At 37.0% G+C, this 18,627-nt stretch overlaps 1 protein-coding gene across 9 annotated transcripts in view; it reads right to left on the bottom strand.

Annotated features, from left to right (window-relative positions):
* The window catches only part of chb (CLIP-associating protein), a 41,315-nt gene that overhangs the window by 14,236 nt on the left and 8,452 nt on the right, over positions 1 to 18,627 (bottom strand). For all 9 annotated transcript variants that reach the window (XM_089589832.1, XM_089589831.1, XM_089589833.1 and 6 more), the window contains exons 2-5: positions 17,073 to 17,178; positions 16,350 to 16,521; positions 16,092 to 16,268; positions 15,533 to 15,609 (exon numbers count right to left, since the gene is read on the bottom strand). In XM_089589832.1, coding sequence (XP_089445958.1) covers positions 15,533 to 15,609; positions 16,092 to 16,268; positions 16,350 to 16,521; positions 17,073 to 17,178 — 532 coding nt within the window. The remainder of the gene's footprint in view (positions 1 to 15,532; positions 15,610 to 16,091; positions 16,269 to 16,349; positions 16,522 to 17,072; positions 17,179 to 18,627) is intronic.

Below are 18,627 nucleotides of genomic sequence, written 5' to 3' on the forward strand. Positions count from 1 at the left end.
CGCATGTTTTTTCACTCGCTTTTTTTCTATTCAGGTGTAAAGCTTTGAGATAATATTCGGGGGGCTTGGCTTGTCGCTCGAAAAGAGTTATCTGCACAGGTGATGCAAACGGAGCGCCGACGATTCGGGACGATCGAAAAGAAAGAAAAAAGGTTGGCGGCGTGAAAGAGGAGGGAAGAAGAAAAGAGGTTTCGAGCCCCCCAGCTTGTAAAAAGCTACGAGGGGCAATCGCCAATAGTAATACAGCCGATTGTTTTCCTTTGCTCGTATTAACGTATGTATACCGTACACTGTCGCTTTTTCACAACTCTTTTGAGACTTTTATTTTTACCGCCAAGTCTAGCGTCGTGATTCAAAAGCGTATAATAACATCGATGACTGCAGAGTGTCTGCTGTTACGCGCTAAGTGACGCTGAAATTTTTTAATAACATATTATGTGGCACTTGGTTTACCTCTGAAAAAAATAGCTGGGTCCTTTAAAAAATCATTGGGTCCTTTACTACAGGGCATAATCTTAAGAGATGTATCATTAGGCATGTAGTGCTAAAATGTGACATTTTATAAGTTCAAAATAAATTAAAATCAAAATAAAATTTTTAAAAATCATAAAATTTTCTCTTTTTTAAAGACGCGTTTTCTCTCGGTTCCACGCGATACGTGTACCCCAAGGTGTACCCTATACAAACAAACACAAGCAGCTCCTACTTTATGCCCATTTTAATGCAACGTACATACTCGTACACCCGCACAGATAGACGCGACGATGGTACGGACAATCGAACGTATAAGATGTTATTTGCATTTCTTTCCCTTCTATCCGCGGTATTGTTTTCCAGGTATACTTATACAACGCAAACCTAAGTGCATACATTATTATTGTTGTTATTATTATTATTATTATTATTATTATTATTCTTGTATAGAGGGACACAAAAGAGAGGCACGTGCTCCTGCGATTTGCGCGCGTGGGGGGAACAGCTTCTGGAAAACAGAGGGATGCGTGTATTCGTATAGCCGATATTGTAATATATGTTGTTGAGTTGCGCAAAAGTCTCGTGACGAGGTGAAGGAGGAGGGGGAGTCCACGCCGGCTTGTTGTTTGATTTCACATTGATAGCGTGAAAATTAACATTCGTACGGATCCGGATGATTGATTTATCAAACCCTGCGTCTGTGTTACTTATAAATAATGTTAACCGAACGTGTACCATATCATTAACATTATTTCCGACGAGTCGAATGTTTCGCTTTTTGATTTCGTATACTTAGGTAGTCACGGCGATCGAATCAGAAATTCAGGGAGCAAGACTCGCGCAGATAACTTCTTCCTCGCATTTCAATTGATCCACTTGATGATAAATTAAACTCTACATACTCCAAAAAAAAAAAACACAACAAGATTGAATGAAAAGCCACGGTATACCTATAACATCTATATCAATTTTTCATGGAAATCGATATATTTTCCTCACTAACGCGCGCTTTACTCAGAACGTGGTAACAACTAAAGAGTGAGTGTAGCGTTGGGAAGAAAAAAAAAAACCCCCCCGAGCGTAATGTATATACGGACCAAATGCATTTGTATTCCTCGCGCGGTGCTGTAAAGACTGGCAATTTTATAATCGATAAAAACTGCCCGCCACGCGGCGGAGGTAGGTATAAGTACACTCTAGACTCCACTCGCTATACGTACACATAAAAATAAGACGGGAGTACCAGTAACGGCATAAAATTTTAGATTTAAATTTTTTTCGTACATTTTTAGATAAAATATTGCACTATTTATATAAAGATACGAATGCTTGGAAGGCAAAGGGCTTGATTTTTTACTTATGTAAATAAATATAATTGTGACGATAGCAAAGTGAAATGTGCGATTAATCGTTCGGTATTATAATTATAAGTGCGACTGTAAAGAAACACATTTGAGGTCGTTTCATTCCTAAATCTATGCCTAACTCGAGGTCATGCATACCAGACGTACGTATACTTTTATTATTGTTTCGTACGATTCGAAAATGTAAGTAATCGGTATTTATTGTCATCCCATTGTGTCCCACCGACCGGTACTTTGACCCTTGTATTTGGATTTGGGCATGGATGCTTTATAAAAATTTTTTGTACTGTAATTTTTTGCTAGAAAGTAATATGTCATATATCCGGGAAAAAGAATTTGTGTACAATTCAATGAAATAATTGTGCCCAAGTATGTTTGTATGCCACTTATCATGCCTATAAAATTGTATGGTGCATTCGCGAGATTTGCAAATTAGTTTAAACGATCGGTAGATGTACATACACGTACATAATTGATGGGTAAAGCCGGAAAAAAGGAAAATGCATGTCCGGAAGGTTGACGGTAAAAAAAAACATTTTCGCTTTCGGCGAGAATATACCACATCGGCAAAATTACACGCTTTCCCGTATACAAACGAAAGTACGTCATCATAAATTATCGCAACGCGCACCGTTTTCAGAAACCAGGAGAATCACGACAAAAGTTCTTCTCTCAAACAGTGAGTTCTTGTTTTTGAAAAAAAAAAATAATAATAATAATAATTTACTCACGAAAAAGCCCAAGTCCCGCGGTGTGGAAAATAAATGCCCTTTTTTTGACTTAAACATAAATTTCCCTCGTGTTTTCTCTTCCAAAACAGCAAGCAGCGCGACAAAAAAAAAAAAGAATCATGCGCGGAGTAGGTGAAAAGTCTCTTCAATAACGAAACTGTACATAACATCAGACGTGTCGAACACAGCTGATTACAAGGTTATGCAACAACGCGAGTCGCACCTTGGAAATTATTATCGCAATCAACGAGATACAGGTACTTGATTGGAAAAAAAAAAAAAAAATTGGCGATGTGCCAATTCCTCCTGTGTATTTGTTACATACGCCGATAAGAAAAAGTAAACATTATATTATTATTATTATATATACATATAAAAACACGGCATTTATTTACAACACACGGAAATCGTCATTAAGGAACGGGAAAGAAAGATCGAACGATTGGCTACGAGTATTTTTTGGTTTAGCCAAACTATTGGTACATGCGGAGGGGACGATGAGTACCTATATACATACTCGAAGGGGTCGCACATTTTCGTGTGTATACAATACCTACTGTACACGCATAGGGAGGCATTGTACTTTACTTATACATATAGGCATTGTACTTTATACAGGGAGAAACGAAAGGGAGTGCGATCGAAGTCTGTCCACGGCAGCACGCATGTGGCATGGTATTGTCCGGTATTGTCGCGTCACTTATTTATACCTCTAATACCTACTTGGATTTTTTGATAAGCACATAAGTATAACATACACGGGGTAGGTGTAAGTTCATTTGCGGTCTCGGTTCATTGTACGGAGCGTAAGGACGTGCATATATACCGAGGTTGGTATTGCCAGTGCTTATACTCGGTGTCTGCTGCAAAACACGTGAGAGACAAGCTGCATTATGCTATTAATTGTACTGCGATGATATTTAACAAGTGGGGACATTTTTGCACACGATGCACTTGACATTTTTTGTGATTAAGTTGACCTTGGTGACGCAGAACAGACAAAACTCAACACCAATAACACTTGAAGGAAGGGTAAAGAAAAAAAGAAAAGAAAAGAATTTGGGCTTCAACTCTGATTTTACTTCAAAATCACCATGGCACTTTGCGATCTAAGTATTATTTTCACGTGTTGTTCACAACAAAAACAATAACAACAGCAGTAACACCACAATGCAAAGAAATATACGTCCAAGTCTTCAGTGCACGCCGCGCGCCGATCACAAACTGGCCAATAACAACAGCAGCGTGTGGCGTCTGTGCTGTCTCTGCAATAACCCCCCAGTGTAAGTATATACCATGGTAGAGACAGAGCGTACACTAGCGCAGAGGGGGGGGCGCGTGCGCCAGTCAATTGAATACCTATATAGGTTCTCTGGATATGTATTTGCCCTCTCTCTCTTTTTTCTCATCCTTTTATATAATATATTCCTCTGTCTCGCGAGGAGGGGGAGTCACGACGTATCCACAGCAGGCGCTATACATCGCGGTCATGTGCACGATTTTGTTCCTCTCTCGAGGGGACACCGAGCCGGCGACGACGCCGATAAGAGGTTCCTGGCAAGGGGGCGCGGACCGTGGACCTCCTCACACCCCCTGCCCCTATTGTATGACCACTGTTCCTGTGGGTCTTATACCTCCGAGGTTCTGTCGGCACACGGTGCCGCAGTGCGAGAAACTCATTGCTACATATAATATTGGCCCCTTACAATCATTATATTATTATTATTATTATTATTATTATTATTATGGCGTGCCCGGAGTTTCTTGCACTCGCTTGATTACCATGGGTTGGGCAGGTCTATTGGATAATATCATCTGCCTGACAAAATGGTAATTTGTTAAAACAGTACCTTTTAATACCAATAACGGATACCTTAATTTTAATTTTTTTTCTTATTCTCTTCTAAACAAAATTTGGGGTCCACATTATCCTTTTGACAAGCCCAAGTATGTTTCAATTATTGGTGCTGATTGTTGTGGATCTCACTCATTTTTTTTTACAAGAGAATCAGGAAAAATAATTTACAACCATCAAACTGGCATTGTTCTTTTAAACACTTTTTTAAGAATAACTTGATATCAAAGTAAAAATTGAGCTTACTCAAGATTAGTCAAAAGAATCTTGGCATTCAACAGATTACACAAAAAACTCACACACTCCGGTTACATTTCTTAAAAGGGGGAAATGTTTGATAAATTATTATAAATTCGTTTACCAAAAAATTGGTATGAACATTCCTCATTTACCTTCACGTATTACATTAAGCTTACGAGAGTAAAAAAGTATTTTCAAGTTGGTATATATTTGAACTAAAAAAAAAAAATTAATTAATTACCAGGTCATTATCTCATTATATTCGAAACCGCGAGTGTTGGTAGTTTAAAGACGCGCACCTATATTGTATTCAATAACACGAAAACTACAGACGAAATAAACCACGTGTATGTTTACGCATGCAGTCATAAGAAAAGTGTAGGTGTGACCCAACTATTGTTCACTGAAACGCAAGGCAGTGTTAATTTGCATGATTGTCAACAAAGCATGAGGCCCATGTGCTTAATACTCTTTCGTATGCATCTTCGTCACAATGGGCAACTCATAAAGTACAATACAAGCACATCATTTTTGAAAAAAAAAAAAAAAAAAAAAAAAAACCCCTAGATAAAATAAATACAAAGTTCATTTTACACGGTAAAAGCAAATACGCAATGTATCAAGCATTATACATTATGATAAAATGAGTTAATAGAGGTACAACGTTAACTTTCGCGCGCGCCAAGAATCGACCTCCCCGCGGCCAGCACATATAAAACTACGTTTATATTGTACGTCGTATAATATGTAAACTCATTCTAAACTGTGCGCTTTGTTACATAACGCATTCGTGTACAGGTGCTTGCATGTCTGTCGGAGGATTTTTTCCATTGCCCGCATAGCGATGGTATATAGAAGAAAAAAAAAGAAAGAAAAAAACGAAGCGTAGCTCATTCGTTAACTTGGCACTCGAGAGTGACGTTGTTGGGGAAAATACGAATGAGAAAAGCGAAAAGAGAAATAGACGTGCACGTGGTGCAAATACTCATAGTTTTGGACATATGATACTTTATGGGATCTTAAGCATACTGCATTTGCTCGTGTAAAATCTTTATAAAATGGAATGTTTTGCATATACGAAAAAGAAAACATTTTTTTTTATTTTCTAATTACTTTAATATACATGCACAAATGTTATTGCTGCCTTTCCCCTCGAGCCGTTTACACCAGCACGCAGAGTACCGCGGATTATCGTAAAGAAAAATTTTATAAGCTGATCACTTTTTTTACTTTTCCATGCCACGCGTATTTATAAACAAGAGCCGTATATAAGCGCATACTTATACAAAACATAAACGAGAGCTGACACGACAGCCACCACGAGGCTCGAGTCTCCCAAACGAGCCAAGAAAAGGCGCGTATTGTCGAAAAAAATGGATCAAAGTACGAATTATCTCCTCTTCTCGCGCTGCGGCCTCGGTATAATCCGTTATCTCGTTCGCGATTGGATTCGGTTTTTCGTTGGTTTTAAAAAGAAAAAAAAAAAAAAAAAAAACTCGAGGTCACGCTCTAATTTTACGATGATTCACCTTTTTTTCGCATTGCCTTTGAGTCACTGTTAGTTCTCATTGCGTCATATTTTTAGCTTTTATCCGTTCAAATGATTCAAAACCTCAACTAAAATGATTGTCCCGGTACTTATACGGACATCTTAGGTTTCATTACAAAAATAAAAAGTTATTTTAATATTAAAATTCAAAACCACATTTTCGAACGAGTTATATATTTACAATCATGAAAAACTTTATGATCAATAATTTTTGTTGAGAATTTTTCATGGATATAATAATCCATATTTGTCTTTATTTTACAACACTTGTTATAATGTGTATAAAACGGCATATGTAATTTTTTCCTCTTCTCTAGAAAGTTTCTGGCCCAATATTCGTGAGGGCGATGATAATACCACCTGTACCAGGGGGTCGGTAGGGATTAAAGCGCCTTGCAATTTTTTGGCCTCGTGCCGAAAGTGGAGCAGCAGCGGGTACACGCGGACGTACGACAAATTCAACGCGCAACAAGAGGAGAGATAGCCGGTTAGCGCGCAGTGTAAAGCCGTGTGGAAAGAGATTTACGCGCAAGATGGTATACACAGCGTTTTCGTCGGTGCCGACTTTGGCTTCCGACAATCGCGAGTCGGCTCTGCAAAAATGTAGGTGCTTTTTTTTATTCAACTTTTGGATCGTTTGTGAAGAATACACGAGTGGCCACGTGAAAAAGCGAGTCACGCTGTCGGTGAGCGCACGGAAATTTATTGCCGTGCGCGATAAAGATGAGCGGATTTTTTTTCGTGCCACTGGAACCCCCCCCCCCCCTATTTATACTTGTATTTATAAACATACTTATTCATTTTAATTTAAATGAAAAAAAATTTTTTCAATGCGAACATTTTATTTTCCTACAATCGAAAAATCAAGTTTAATTGTAAGAGGATCATACGGCTCGTGCACGCGGATTTGAGGATTTTTCATTTCCTTTAAAACTTGTTTCACGAGTAACTGGGATATTATTAAATCAGAGGTTTATACATGTGCCTACTAACTTTTACTCGCAGGATGTACATCCATACATGTATATATATCGACGCAATAAGTCCACCTGATTGTCATTGTCAGATTAAGGATGCCAGATTTTCATTTTTTATTGTTTCTTGTAGAATATTATGATTCATCAAAATAAAAAAATAAAAATTATGGATTACCAACCCAGTGCGTCAAAAAAATTCGCTTCAAGTTATCTCCCATCCAGCACCAACCTCCTGCAGGTACACGCACACCCGCAGGAGAAAGTATAAAACAAAGGCGGTTATGTATAGCGGCTGGCACGTCAGATCGGATACATTATACCTCGAAGCGAACACAACGGGCAGCAATAGCTGTTATAGACGAAGCCCACTTATTATGTTGCAGCAGCACTGGCGGTAAGTATAAACAGAAACACGGACAGATTCCGCAAAATGACCGCGATAGGCGACTCACCGTTATACATGCATACAGTCATGCATGAGATGATAATTACCGACAATTGGATTCATTACTTCGATAGCTCGCGAATTTTCGCATTTTATACAAATGGTAAAGTGGGCCAACAACTGAAGTGCAACTGGTTTCTAGGAGCTTTGGCTGTTGGCACATCCTGGTAAAAATTGTTCCTGCATTGCCGTGGTCAAAGCAACGTGTCAAATCTCTTGCTTCCCCCGCTCAAAGATATCTCTGGGGAAAAAGTTCACTCTCCAAAATATACGTTAATTCATTAAGTACTAGAGAAAGTAGAAAAAACAAAAAATGTGCAACCTTCGTCACTGAAAGAGTCGCCCACGTGCCCGGCACAGCCTCTTCGCACTGCCCCGATAATGGCACGTATAAGTTTGCGTAATGCCTCACCGCGCGGATCGGTGGCATAAGCCTTTTTATTAGCCACACACGCACCTAAGGGAGATTTAACGCCCATAAACCACTTGTATACGCACACCCGCAGCTTTATCTCTCCTTTTCTCTATTTTTGCTGCTACGCGTGTACAGAGACCTCAAAAGCTGCAGCTTATCGCGGATATCGTTTGTTTGTCGATTTAGCTATGTTAGCGCTTTTTTTCCCCCAAGCGTATGGCTACCTAGCGAGTTGGCTCGACAACTCCACCCAATGTCCTGTATAAAGAGGCAAAAGATCCCTGAGAGAAAGATGGATATCTCTTTGCGATTAGCATGATGTGTTACTTTATCGAGGAGAAAAACCAATGCTCCCAGCTCGTAACCAGAGCGTAAGTACATATTCGAGCGATTGGTGGGTATTCGAACTTGGATTTCTTTGGGAACGAAGAAAGAGAGAGAAGCTAGATTTTACAGCGCTTTGATTTGGCGCAAAACGGCGTGTTCAACTTATATCTGTGCGTCGCTACGGTCACGATAGTCGTACAACAGTATGCAAAGTTAATTGCACAAGTACATAATGGGCGAGGGCGAGCTGCAATAAGCATATATGCTGCACCGAGAGAGTGCACGGATTTCAAAGAAGCAGCCAACGGGCACGACGTGTTGTTGTTGTTGTTGTTGTTGTCGTACCTATGTGTATATAAAATATATATGTACATGTATACATGTATGCACGCGCGCAGGTGGTAATTACTTACAAGCCGCGTGAGTAGCGAATAAATGCAGCCTCCGCGACACATAACCCACATAATACCTATACGAACGACGCGTTATCATTACGAGGCAAAGCTGTATATTAACTGCGGACCGAGAGATCGTTTCGTCCGATTGATTCGCGGAACAACTGCGCGCACACAACTACATAATATACCACATTGTGTGTATAACTTGTATTGTGAATATATTATAATTATTTATCCGCATAACGGGTATGCAAAAGTAGTATATAAATATACACGCTATGAGACTTTTCGCTGGTGTAAGAGAGTAGACAAAAGTCATCTAGATCAGAGCATGGGCTGATCGAGAATTGTAAAATAAGTTGAAATTAAAAAACAAACAAAAATTTCAAACAAACTTTTACTTGTTGAAGTCGAGGTATAAAAAATTGTAAAGAGTGCGGGTGGCTCAGGGAGACAATTTGTGCTTTTACTATATTGTTACGTGGGAATGGTGGAGCTTGGGGGTGTAAGGGGATTGAATACACGTGGAAGAAAGTATATGTCCGTTTATTAGTGTCTCAAAGCGAAAGCAGTCGCGTGCGTGGCGTTAGGTTCGGAGGCTGATCGAAGAGAGAGAGAGCGGGAGAGCTGATAACGCTCGGGCCCGCCGCCGAAAGGAGGCCCATCATACTCTGTATCCGCTGCTCATGCGCCGTGGGAGGTGAGTCTTGGGCGCCAACTTACAAAGGCTCTAGATACTGTACGTCACAATATGATCTACGATAAGCCTGGCTGAAGGTATAGATTTTTTTTTTAATTTGATTACTTGTTAAAACAAGATTTCATTGTTTTGATGATAATTGACACGTTAGACTCGACAAAACCCTTTCACTCGATGAAAACGTCTTGAGTAATAACAAAAAAAAAAGAAATTGATTTTTCTTGTACCTCCAAAATTCTTCAACAACAAAAATCAGAAGGACAGCCAAGTACAGCTCTATGTATTCATTCTCATATACTTAGCGAATTGCAAGACAAAGCAACTCCAAAGTATACAAGCCCACCAATCCCATACTACAAGAGGAGACGGTGAAAGTCGTCATTGTCGTCGTCATCGTTTCCTCGGCCTCCGTATACACAGCTGATTAGTGCAAGAAACTTTGCGCATGAATCCCGACCGCTACACTGTATTGTATGACAAGACTGTATGGGAGACATGGTAGCAACGGCATATTTACGATTACTGAGATAATACGCACAACAAGAAGCGCCATTATACGTAACACTTTACATAAGTATGCACTTTTCGGAATGAAGTACCCACAACGCTAGCCAACAAGCCAAATGACGACCAAGTCACCCGTGCAAGAGTCAGTCGAGCACTGATGTAAAACGTATAGTCGAACCAAAAAAAAATCAATATAAAAGCTTATAACTATCATCGTTGTTACTACCGGAGATTAGTGATGTAGGTCTCATAAATTTTATCAAGAGGTAGAAACCTTTGAAGTTACCTGGTTCACAATAGCTGTTCAAGTTTGGTATTATGCCCTGTGTGTACGTTCAATGAAACATGTGTGTGCTGAAAATTGTTTAGTTTGCATAGGTACACCTTAAACGAGAAACCATACATTTTTTTTGTCACAAGTCATTTTTTAAATAAAATAATCAAGCATTAAGTTATTTCAATTATTTTACCTGTCCAATAAATTTGGCGATTTTTCAGAAAACTCGTGGGTACTAAAATATAATGAGCAAAATTTCAGTATATAAGAAAAGGCAGAAAAAAAGAAATGGCTGATGGCAAAGTCGTGACTGTAGATATTCGGGAAGATAGTCAAGGAGCTACTCCATGGTATTTTCTATACTCCGAGAGTACAAAAGAAACAGTTTGTAAAATGTTCGAGACATAAACCCTTACTCTCGTTTATTAGTTGCATTGCTTTTTGTGTGTCTTATGCGGCAAGCATTTTATCAACGAGTAAACACTTTGTGTGGGTAAACAACAGTTGACGACATACACGAATTTAAAAAAAATCTACATTATTGACTACACAACTTTCACATTCTCTTATCCAAACTTATGTGTGTACACATAAACTCGTTTCTGGTACTGTCTGAAATGCGTATACGTAATAACGAATGGCCATACTCACATTTACAATAGATTTCCAACTAATTTAATAATAAATTATGATAGTTTTGTGCTTGATTAACTTTACTTTTTTTTTTTATATATTTGTTACGAAAGTAAATCGAAAATTGTATTATTTACAAAAATAAATAAAAATAGCATAATAGCATAATAACAACGTCAACGAGCCATTAGCTTACGCAATCTATAAATTATGGTCGCTACGAATGGAACGCTTAATAACTCGATCGATTTATTTGTCAGCACAAATCGCCATTTGTCAAGTTTGATTGTCATGAGCATAAACAATAGCTCCTTCTCGGTAGAGTTAACGCAACGTATATGCGTAATGTTTTCGACAAAAGCACTAGAGACGAGAAAATTAATTACTGAGCCCATACGATCAATCTTTACTCTTTATACCCACGTACAATATACCTCGGAGAAAGAAAGAGACGGTGCAAAAAAGAGATGATTAACGCATGTATTATTATTTTCTCACGTGCACAAACATATACGAGTATGCATTTAAAGGTAAGCGTGTTGATCGTCATATAGGTGCAGTAGACGTATCAGCACGCGAAATTTGTGGATACGCCAGGGCGCTCTCTCCCAGAGAGACGTATCTCATGTATACTCCTCGAGACGATTATTATCAATTCATATACCCTGCCTTTGATGGCAGCTGTCTCCGCGGTTGAATTTCCGTCTTGCTCTACACATTGTATTATACTGGTCTTTGCCATGAAATAACGCGAGCCTTTCACTTTTCGTGCACACTACACTAGCTTCCCGTAATAATGTCAACGTAGTCGTGTCAGTATAATAAATAGTAAAAAATGAATGGTACATATGTCTATATATATTATACAGAACAGGGCACCTACATTTTTCAAAACGCGAAGGAAGGCTATCGTATTGGCGAGTGAAGGGTACATGCATGTATGCGGGTGGATCGGAGCGAATAACAAAGGCTCTTAGTAGCTTTTTCGTGAAACACTCAAGATCGCCATTTACTGACTTGAAGCGGTTGTTGTCGGGAAAAATTGTTTTCTTAAGGTATATTGTAAAAGCTTTGAGTCTAGTACGTATATGTTAATAAAGTTTAATCTCCATTTGTCATCAAATCTCCATGCTGGTATATGTATTGTCCCATTTCTATGGTAAAGATAACTCGAGGATCTCGAGAACGTTGGAAAAAACAAAATTCCACCGCTACAAGTATTTTGATAGTCACTGCAATTAAGATCACCTTAGATCTGATTCACAACATGTATGTTTAAACGTACGTATCTCTTCGAGGTCAGTACACCTTAATATAAAAAAAAAGTACGTACAAAACAATGTTGGTTAAAGTACGGCCGTTGCGAAATTTTAAACTAGCTATAAGCAGGCCAATTACCTTTTGGGTAACAGAGCATATCACAGAGCAGCTTATAACATGTTATAAATATACATAAATTCGTCACATACTTAGCATAAGAGCCAAGCCCTCGAATGTATACTACTTAAATAGCTCAATCACCGGATTGATGTACGTCTACGAGGGCGCATCTCCTCTCAATAACAACACTCCCATGTACCTACCTATACCTACACTATAATTGTAGTCTGCTCAAAGTGGAGGAGGAGAAAATGAGGGCGACGGCTGCGCGCGTTCAAGGCGGTCCACTCTTTTCTTCCTAGGCTTCTCTGGTGAATGATGATTTTTCGAGGCGAGATCATGAGTGTTCTGTTCGACTTGTACCAAGCTTCGATATAAATCTTAGTGTGGCGAGTCTCGCGCATTGAATACGTTTCGCGTTTTGTATATGCGTCTAACATTATTATTACAAACGACAACGTCAACGAAAGGTCGGTTTGGCCATAAATTATACGGATGCTTGCTATTCACCGCTTAATTAATGGAGCTCATCGTGTTCTCTCTCATAATTGCATATTTAGGCAATCTGCCCGAGGTGATTTTTCGTTGCATACACGACTATAAACGTGATAGTTTTTCATTCTTGATGATGCTATACTTCTTTTTTATTTGATTATTAGGAAATTTTTATGGTAATTCTTTTTTTTCTTTATTTTTTTCAGTGTTTTTATCAAACAGATTTAAATTTAAAATGAATCGTGGTATTTGAAGTAACTAAAATCATCAAAGCATACATATATTTTAATTGTTTACCATTTGATGGTGGGTTAACAAAAAGGGCAACGTCTTACATAACAAAACGTACTTATACAGTTAAAATAATGAAACAAGTAACAATCATTAAGATCTGAAAATCATATTGGTTGTTGTTTTGAATTATTTGAGGGTCAGTGCATGAGCACACGATCGGTTAAGAGCTAATCAAGGAGTGAGAATAAAAACTCCAAAATATCGGATGCTTGTTTGAGCAACATTTCGTTGGTCTTAACGCCAACCTTATCAGGCTCACTTTATTAACAGAAAAACACAATTTTCGTAAATTACACTATAGGGCCACTGTTTACATAAGACATAAACTCAAATAGTAGGTTAACGCCAGTTCGGCGTAAATATTTGTAACAAGATATATATATACACAAATATAAATACAATAAATTATTGTATGCAAGTAGTCAAATATGGAGGAATATAAATATTTTTGAAATTAAATAGTTACTCACGTTTATATCGTTATGACGATCGTTACATACTGTTGGTTAACTTAAACGATTATCGTGTCGAACATATATTTATACATGTGTATAAAAATAAATTATAAATGTACGCTTATCTTGAATATAGACGAAATATGTACATATATACCATGTATTGTTTAGAGAGATTACTCATAAAATATTTATATATATTATTGAGGAATAGGGTGTCCTTTCCTTTATTAGTTGTGTGTTTAGTTGAGTGTATGTTCAACATTTTTAATGTAATTCTTTTTTGTCTACTTGGTTTATTTCAATACTTTCATTGACTTTCATGAGCAGTCACTCGACCTCATACGAATCTTGGAAATATATATATATATATATATATATTTGCAGTAAGACTCGTAAGTGTACTACTCTAGATTATTATCTTCATATCTGGTCTTTAAATACCCATAGATTTTCAATTTAACTCAACAAGTGCAAGCTTTTGATAGGAATTAAAAAGTAAACCCAAGAGGTGCGTGCGATCAGCTTCTCGCGTCAACGAACGTCGTATTGCGCATACTTAAAAAGAGAGAGAGAGAGAGAGAGAGAGAGAGAGAGAGAGAGAGAGGGAGATTGATCCCGAGGGTCAGGGGGATTGTTCTCAGTCATTCAATACGCGCTCAGCTCGGTTTAACGGAGCGTGGTAGTAGTCGCCAGCCGAGAAGTGGAAGAGCCACGTGGGTATGGATCGTACACGGGCGATCGTGTTCGAGAGCCAGGTGAAACTCAACGCCAGCCTGTCTACAAGATATCGTATCGGACGGCCTAGGACATAGCGCATGACACGTAGATCCGTACGATATGCATAGACATGTACCCTTTGGTCCCATTTTTTTGCGTTACGTAAAATCTTTCTGTTTCTCCTCTCGCTCTATCGCGCCCACCCACTACACTAAACACCTGACCACTTTGACCTCAGCGACTTTTATGTACTTCTGTTTTATTGTAAAAAAAAAAAAAAAAAAAAAAAAAAGAGTATATTCATCGAGTAGCTATTGGATTGCAGATTTGTGTATCTAAGTCGTGAATAAAAAGGGCTCCGATACAAAGAGACTATTGTAGTGGTAAAAAAAATATAATCACTTGATCTTGGGTTGAATTTGTAATAACGTCGTGTTACATACACGATACTGTCAAACTTAGGTATCGATTACATCAAATATCAACAGGTTTTATTAGATTACTGCTCTCAATTTTAGTTTCTACGTTGACGAAACCTTGTATCAATTACAAGAAAAATTTTTTTTTCAAACGTGTTGGATTTTATTGATTATAGGTTTAATGTTTGTGTTTTTTACTGACTCAAAACAAAGGAGAAATAAGTAAATACCTAGTATTATAACGTGAAATCTTTACAGACGAATGAAAAAAAAACGATACTACAGAAATTAAATTATTTTCACAAGTTCTAACCAATATTTACTGATTAATTAGGATAACAATAGCTGGAAAACCTTAAACTCGGAAATATGAACTTATTCGTTTTTCTATTTTAAAAACCAGTTATCGAATTTCGACCTATATATACATAGAGTGAACAAACTAAGCACAAGTAGATTTAAAGGAAGAAACTTTTAGTATTTTTTTTTAATACTTAAGAATTCCTTCATATAATTTTTTTGTAACTAAATATATAATTTGTAGGCTTTTTGAAGGCTTTCTATAGTTCTTAATAAAATAAGTAGTTCAACTACGCCATCATAACACGTGTATGTAAATTGAGGTTGAATAAGAAGGGGGACGAGGTAATAAGTCAAGCTAAATCAAACGCTTGAATTCAGCGCGTAACACTACATTTAGCAGTGGGGCATGTTGTGTATATCAGTATAAGCTGTCGCTGCGCGATGGCAGCACGATCCAATGACACATGGATTACCGACGATGAGTATCGATAAAACAGTCGCGGGGGCCCAGTAATTATTAAACAATGCTTTACAATAACATTTTCAAAAGGATTTCTTAAAGATTTAAACTCACCGTCAGCAGATCTCGCCTGTGGTAACATGTCACCTGCGGCTCTCAGCTTGTCGAATTCTTTGATTAGTAGCTGTAATCTGTAAATTGAAGTTGAGCAATTGTTTAAAATTTTTTTAATTGCATGATGAGAAAAACAAAATGTATGGCGTTAAGATTAACCTCTAGGTATGAAAATATTTTTTTGCATCAGAAATTCTCATTGAAATCAACAAAGTAAAAATACATTTTCTTCATGAACAGGATTTTCGTCTTATGCACATATACAGACAGTTTTAAATAACGGACTAGGAAATTTAAAATCAAAATTGACTCAAGAAAAAATAAAAATCATAAAGCATACTAAGATTCAGAAGGGCACTAGGGCAGTCAGTTTAAAGCATTTAGCCTACTTACGAATCCTAAAGGATGGTTTACGTTTAATTTTTTATTTTTATAAGAGAATTTTCGTGCACTTCAGATACTGTTATCCGGAAATTACCTAATAAAGTACTCGACCCATCGCTCTTATAATATTATTTCAAAAGAATATCACAATCTTTTAATTGACGGTAACACTTACTTGGCCTGGGGTACATTGTGATTTTTCTGCAAGTCTACTCGTAACCTATCACCTACATGCCTGTATATATCTGTCAACGTGTTTATTGCAGTTTCTCGCACTTTTTCCGTGGGATCCGACAACAATTTGACTATGCTGGGAGTCACGCCAGAAAGCGCCATTTCGTCAGCACCATGCCTGTTTACAAAAATATCATATAAGTGTCAGGAATCAATTTCAGATTTACGAAAAGGTAAACGTGACATGTATGCGACTTACTCGTTTATCGTAGTTGTGAGAAGTATTAGCGCCTCTTCTCTCAATTTGGCATTTTTATGAGAAAACGCCGGCTGGAGTTTATCCAGTAAATTTTGAGGCGACATACTACCTTTTTCCATAATCTTCAAAAGCATCAGCTGTGCTTTATCCCTCGTTGAATCTTTTTTATCACCTACACGACACAAAAATGAAATTTCATTGAGTCGGTAGTCTTGAACACATCTATACTTTTAGCTTCTGTATGAAGAATACTACTACTACTACTACATAAATAAAAGTTTATCTACGAGCTCAAAATTTAAAATGAATCATTTTAGTGGTGCTCCAGCTATCCAGTCAATAGTCCATTTAGCGATCAAATATTAAAAATATTTATTTTTTTATGCAGTCAACTTATAAAAGATATACATAACAAATAGATATATAAATTTATTTTTATCTATGAAGTTCTTGTAAGTAATAATTTCAATAATATTTAATTACAAAATTCATCTATGCGCAATGAAAACATAAAATACCAACTAAAAGCTACAGTAAAAAAAAAAAGATTTGTAAATGCATTGTACTCGCTGTTATTCTCTTAAAGTAATATATTTGTATTGCGTACACATGATTGGCCACACTCGGGTTTCTAGGGGCATGGGATAACCTCGTAAGTAGTACGTACTAATATAAAATAACATGCACGTAACTCAAAGTGATCTCTAGAAAAATGATACATACCTAGCCTGTCTATCGTTGGTTGGATGATTGTTGAAATGTAAGGCCTGAAGTCGTGACCCATCCGATCTGCCAAGTACGTGAGCGCATCCAGGCCATTTTGGACGACCTGCGATTAAAATATCGAAAAAATTCATTAATAAACTAATCTTGTGATAGTTGATATAAAATAATAACAAAATGCAATGTGCTTTTCTCTTTGATTTATTTACGTATATCAAGATATACTACAACTTATGTGTGTGGATGTGATGGTGATTTCAAAGACGTCAGCTAATTGTGATGAGGCTGACGTAACGATGAAACCGTAAATAAAGTTGAAATTTAATTAAACTCTTCGGCGAAATCGAGGTCTTACGCTCGATTTGCTTAGGAGACTAATAGAGCCGGAGTTCACTATAGCGTGTACGAGGTGAATAAAATAGTAATACGTCAAGACTTTGGTAAAAAAAAATAATGTAGAGTTGGTAAATAATTTTTATTTCTAGAGAATATTAAAAAAATATTCTAGGTTATCGTGGTGAAATTTGTCGAGTCTTCGAAAAATATGGCGGTGTTACAGATAACTGTATAGTAAATAAAATGAAATTAAGTATCATTTCTGAGTTGTAATTATATCATGAAGAACCTTTAATACCTACTATATGCTAACAACTAAGAGCAAAGGCTCACACTATCCAAAATTGTCTTGTGAAAAATAATTTACCTACCAACCCAACTTGCAGATCAATTCGTATGTTATTGTCGGTAGTAATAGATCAAATCTTTTTCAAATTTCGACGAGTACTTGAAATTCTATCATAAGCTCACAAATATGATATAAAATCGCGGAATTTAGACATAAATAACCATATGATGAATTTTCATCATTTATACTAATATTTATTCATTATCAATTTTTACAGGGCATAAAGCTTACTTCAACATTGTATTTTTAAGAATTAATTAGAGTATTTTGTAATTTAATTTGTAGTAGATATATTATGTAATTGTTTTCCAATGTTTTGATTTCGCTTTTTTGTATTTGATTGACATAGGTTATAATTTGTAAAAAAGTGCCTGTCTCACGATCGTTTTCAACCCAGTTTTTTTTAAAAATGTGTAATTTTCAATAATTATTTGAGGTGTTGATACACAAACAATGTCTGCAAAATTGTTTCGAAATTTTATGAAAATCATGATATTGGAAACAAATGAAGTAAAAAATTTTTTTTATGGCAAATATATTTCTACTAAAATTTCTCAAAAATTTACATTAGATTCAAGTGTGATTTCAAGCTTATATACATGATGTAGCGTTGAGCCATCGTTTAATCAAGCAGAGAGCGATTTTAAAAGGTTGAAGATTTTCATTCTGACAGTATCTCCTTTTGAACCACACAATTAAATTTGCCTGTCTACACAAAAAGGAGCAGACGCGCACGCAAAGACTGCAGCAGCGTACTCTCATTGTAATTACAGTCTAAGTTGAGAAAGAAAGAGGAGAAAAACAAAACAAATATAGTCGTCATGACGGGTGAGAAGAGGTCTACTGTGGACCTGATTTACGCTGTATACT

This window comes from Copidosoma floridanum, unplaced genomic scaffold (genome assembly GCF_036245765.1).
Source record: "Copidosoma floridanum isolate Cflo_tuat_1 unplaced genomic scaffold, Cflo_Japanese_pri ptg000009l, whole genome shotgun sequence".
NCBI classification, from domain to species: Eukaryota; Metazoa; Arthropoda; class Insecta; order Hymenoptera; family Encyrtidae; genus Copidosoma; species Copidosoma floridanum.